This window comes from Cebus imitator, unplaced genomic scaffold, assembly GCF_001604975.1.
Source record: "Cebus imitator isolate Cc_AM_T3 unplaced genomic scaffold, Cebus_imitator-1.0 Scaffold24, whole genome shotgun sequence".
Lineage (NCBI taxonomy): Eukaryota > Metazoa > Chordata > Mammalia > Primates > Cebidae > Cebus > Cebus imitator.
This window is the reverse complement of record NW_016107339.1, coordinates 14721581-14725721: the sequence shown is the minus strand read 5'-3', so window position 1 is coordinate 14725721 and position 4141 is coordinate 14721581. Positions and strand designations below refer to the sequence as shown.

The window sequence follows — 4141 nt, the reverse complement described above, 5'->3', positions numbered from 1 at the left end:
CATTTCCATCAAGGAGGTGGGTATTACCTGTTAAACCACTGTATGGCGTGAGGCAGGTCCAAGGGACGGAGATGCACTTGTGTCCCTGAACTAGTTGTTCAGAGGGCAGCTCTGATCAAATCCGGCTCTGCTACTCTTCAGTTACACAGCTTGGAACTAAGGCCACAGCTGTGCCTGGGCTGTGGCTGACCCTCTCTCTGAACCTCAGTTTCCACCTCTGTAAAGTAGGGGTAATGGTGGTGCTTATAAATGGCATTAACCAAGTGTTTGGCTGTAAGCAACATAAACCAACTCTGCTCACTTTAGCAAAAAAAGCATTTCTCTCTCTCTCATTTTTTTTTTTTTAATTTAATATGAAGTCTCACTCTGTTGCCCAGGCTGGAGTCCTGGGCAGCTCAGTCTCCTGCCCCAGCCATTTCCATCAAGGAGGCGGGTATTACCTGTTAAACCACTGTATGGCGTGAGGCAGGTCCAAGGGACGGAGATGCACTTGTGTCCCTGAACTAGTTGTTCAGAGGGCAGAGGCAGTCTCGGCTCACTGCAACCTCTGCCTCCCAGGCTCAAATGATTCTTCTGCCTCAGCCTCCCGAGTAGCTGGGATTACAGACACCCACCACCACACCCAGATAACTTTTGTATTTTTGAGGCAGGAGAATTGCCTGAACCCAGGAGGCGGAGGTTGCGGTGAGCCGAGATCGCACCATTGCACTCCGCACTGGGCACCAAGAACGGAACTCCAAAAAAAAAAAAAAAGACGAGGTTTCACCATGTTGGTCAGGCTGGTCTTGAACTCCGGACCTCAGGTGATCCCCCCGCCTTGGCCTTCAAGGTGCTTGGATTACAGGCATGAGCCACCATGCCCGGCAGAGATTCAACCTTGTTGCAAATCACTGGGTTTATTCATCCCTGTTGCTGATCAGTGTTCCACTGTGTTAATATACCACAGTTTATCCATTATATAGCTGTACTTTGTATAGTTTTTGGTATGTATGGAATATTTTGTCAAAATAATTTTTAAAATAAATAAATTACATGTTAAAACTATAATAACTGCGTGATGATCTACCTTAGAGTTTTTGCTAGCTGGGTGTGGTAGTTTACACCTGTAATCCCAGCACTTTGGGAGGCCAAGGTGGGGGGATCATGAGGTCAGGAGTTCGAGACCAGCCTCTCCAATATGGTGAAACAAACACTTTTTCTACTAAAAAATACAAAAATTATATGGGCGTGGTGGCGCATGCCTATAGTCCCAGCTACTTGGGAGGCTGAGGCAGGAGGATTGCTTGAATCCAGGAGGCAGAGATTGCAGTGAGCCAAGATTGTGCCACTGCACTCCAGCCTGAGTAAGACTACGTCTCAAAAAAAAAAAAAAGTTTTTGCCATTCAGAAGGATGAATCAGTCCATGTTAGCCTTCTCCATGAGTAATAATGCACTCCTCAGGGGTTCAGGAGAGGTCTGCTGTATGCCAGACAACCATAGGGAAAGTCATTCCAAATCATTTACAGGACACTGACTGGATACACAGTCTTGTGCTGGGTTCTATGGAGGACCAACATGAAAACTCAGTTTCTTCACTCATGGCTGACATTTCTTCTTCTTATTCTTTTTTTTTTTTTTGAGACAAAGTCTTGCTCTGTCGCCCAGGCTGGAGTGCATGATCTTGGCTCACTGCAGCCTCCACCTCCCGGGTTCAAGCAATTCTGGTGTCTCTCAGCCTCCTGAGTAGCTGGGATTACAGGCACATGTCACCACACAAGTCTAATTTTTGTATTTTTTGTAGAGATAGTGTTTCGCTATGTTAGTCAGGCTGGTCTCGAACTCCTGACCTCAAGTGATCCACCCAACTCATGGCTGACATTTCTTAGGAGTGAAAGAGACCTCAGAGTGTACTTCTAGACGGACAGGAGCTAGACAGGCGGGACCACTTCCTTGCATGGAAAGTTGTTACTTGAGCCTTTTAGCTGATATGGAATCAGCAGAGCAAAAAGGTCATCTTCAGAGTGGCCTGGACCGGGTCCTTTTCCCTCCAGGACAGAAAGGTGATGGTCACTTTTTCCCTAGTAGACATGCAGCTGGACTTTATCTCCCCAGCATTCCCATCCCCTCCAGAGGCCCATGTCACTCCAGACCCGTGAGTGTGGACCTTTATCTGGACTCTGCTTCCTCTCTGGGGATACCAGGTCTTGGAGCAAGAGAACTTGGCAGGCTCTCCCCATGGCGGTCCTATTCCTCCTCCTGTTCCTATGTGGAACTCCCCAGGCTGCTGCAGGTAAGGGGCAAAAGGTAGGGAATTCCTTAGCTATTTGCAAGGTGGGGAAGGACTGTTGCTCTTTCTCCTAGGAGCCTGGTGAAGGCATCTGACTTGAAGATAGAATTACTCCAACTGACCTCCTCCTGCCTCTGACACTAGGGAAGATCCAGAGGCAAGGAGGGTCCAGGTTATGCAGTTTCCTTTATAAAACATGTAGAATGAGTAAATGCTTCCAGAAAAGTAGAAATGAATAGAAGAGATGTGGGCATTTGCCAACTCTTCCAGCCTTTTCCCTCTTGCCCTCAGACCCCCTCACTGGCCGGCGGGGAGGGGAGGAAAGCCCTTACCCTCTTCTCCCCACCTGTCTTATTTTTGTAGCTGTCACTTGAGAAACATGGTCACCAGCCAGGTCCACGCTTGGAGACCCCGGAAGGGAAAGAAGCCAGGGTTGAAGATCAAATGAGGGGTTGTTGATCTGATGGAGGTCTCTGGCCTCACACAACCCTCTTCCCACAGACAACATCCAGGCCATCTATGTGGCCTCGGGGGAGGCAATGGAGCTGCCATGTCCCTCACCACCCACTGTACATGGGGATGGACACCTGTCTTGGTTCCGCAGCGCTGGAGCAGGCTCCTTCACCACCCTGGTAGCCCAAGTCCAACTGGGCAGGCCAGCCCCAGACCCTGGAAAACCAGGAAGGGAATCCAGGCTCAGACTGCTGGGGAACTATTCTTTGTGGCTGGAGAGCTCCAAGGAGGAAGATGCCGGGCGGTACTGGTGTGCTGTGCTGGGTCAGCACCACAACTATCAGAACTGGAGGGTGTACGACGTCTTGGTGCTCAAAGGTGAGTGGGGGCATGCAGACCAGGGGCCACTGTGGGCTAGGAAGTCCAGGCGAAGAACTAAGGGATCCTTCTCTCCCCTACAGGATCCCAGTTATCTGCAAAGGCTGCAGACGGATCCCCCTGCAATGTCCTTGTGTGCTCTGTGGTCCCCACCAGACGCATGGACTCTGTGACCTGGATGGAAGGGAAGGGTCCCGTGAGGGGCCGTGTTCAGTCCTTCTGGGGCAATGAGGCGGCCCTGCTCTTGGTGTGTCCTGGGGAGGGGCTTCCTGAGTCCAGGAGCCGAAGATCAAGAATCATCCGCTGCCTCGTGACTCACAACAAAGGGGTCAACTTTAGCCTGGGAGGTAAACGGAGGGAGGAGATGGAAAGGGATGTTATTCCACCTCAGCCTCCCAAGTAGCTGGGATTACAGGTGCCTACCACCATGACTGGCTAATTTTTTGTATTTTTAGCAGAGACGAGGTTTCACCATTTTGACCAGGCTAGTCTTTAACTCCTGACCTCCAGTGATCTGCCTGCTTTGGTCTCCCGAAGTGCTGGGATTACAGGCGTGAGCCACCATGCCTGGCCCTAATTTTGAAATTTTTTGTAGAGACAGGGTCTCATTATGTTTCCCAGTCTGGTTTCAAACTGCTGGTTTCAAATGATCTTCCTGCCTTGACCTTCCAAAGTGTTGGAGTTACAGGCATGAGCTACCACACCTGGCTATTTTTTCTTGAGAGGGTGAATTACTATGAAGGATGTGAGGGGAAAATGTAGTTATGGCTGGTGGTCTGCTCTGTAGTTGGCTGCCCATGTGTGAGCAGGGGGCATTCCATTCTCTACGTTTTTTGTTTTTGTTTTTGTTTTTGTTGACAGGATGGGGTCCCATTCTCTGTTTTTTATTTTATTTTATTTTATTTTTATTTTTTATTTATTTATTTTTTTTGAGACGGCGTTTCACTCATGTTACCCAGGCTGAAGTGCAATGGCACGATCTCGGCTCACCGCAACCTCCGCCTCCTGGGTTCAGGCAATTCTCCTGCCTCAGCCTCCTGAGT

At 49.5% G+C, this 4141-nt stretch overlaps 1 protein-coding gene across 1 annotated transcript in view; it reads left to right on the top strand.

The window, feature by feature from the left end:
* The first annotated feature begins 2187 nt into the window (after positions 1-2187).
* The window catches only part of LY6G6F (lymphocyte antigen 6 family member G6F), a 3842-nt gene continuing 1888 nt past the window's right edge, over positions 2188-4141 (top strand). Inside the window, exons 1-3 of the mRNA XM_017522367.2 lie at positions 2188-2270; positions 2769-3098; positions 3182-3445. Coding sequence (XP_017377856.1) covers positions 2216-2270; positions 2769-3098; positions 3182-3445 — 649 coding nt within the window. The 5' untranslated portion in view covers positions 2188-2215. The remainder of the gene's footprint in view (positions 2271-2768; positions 3099-3181; positions 3446-4141) is intronic.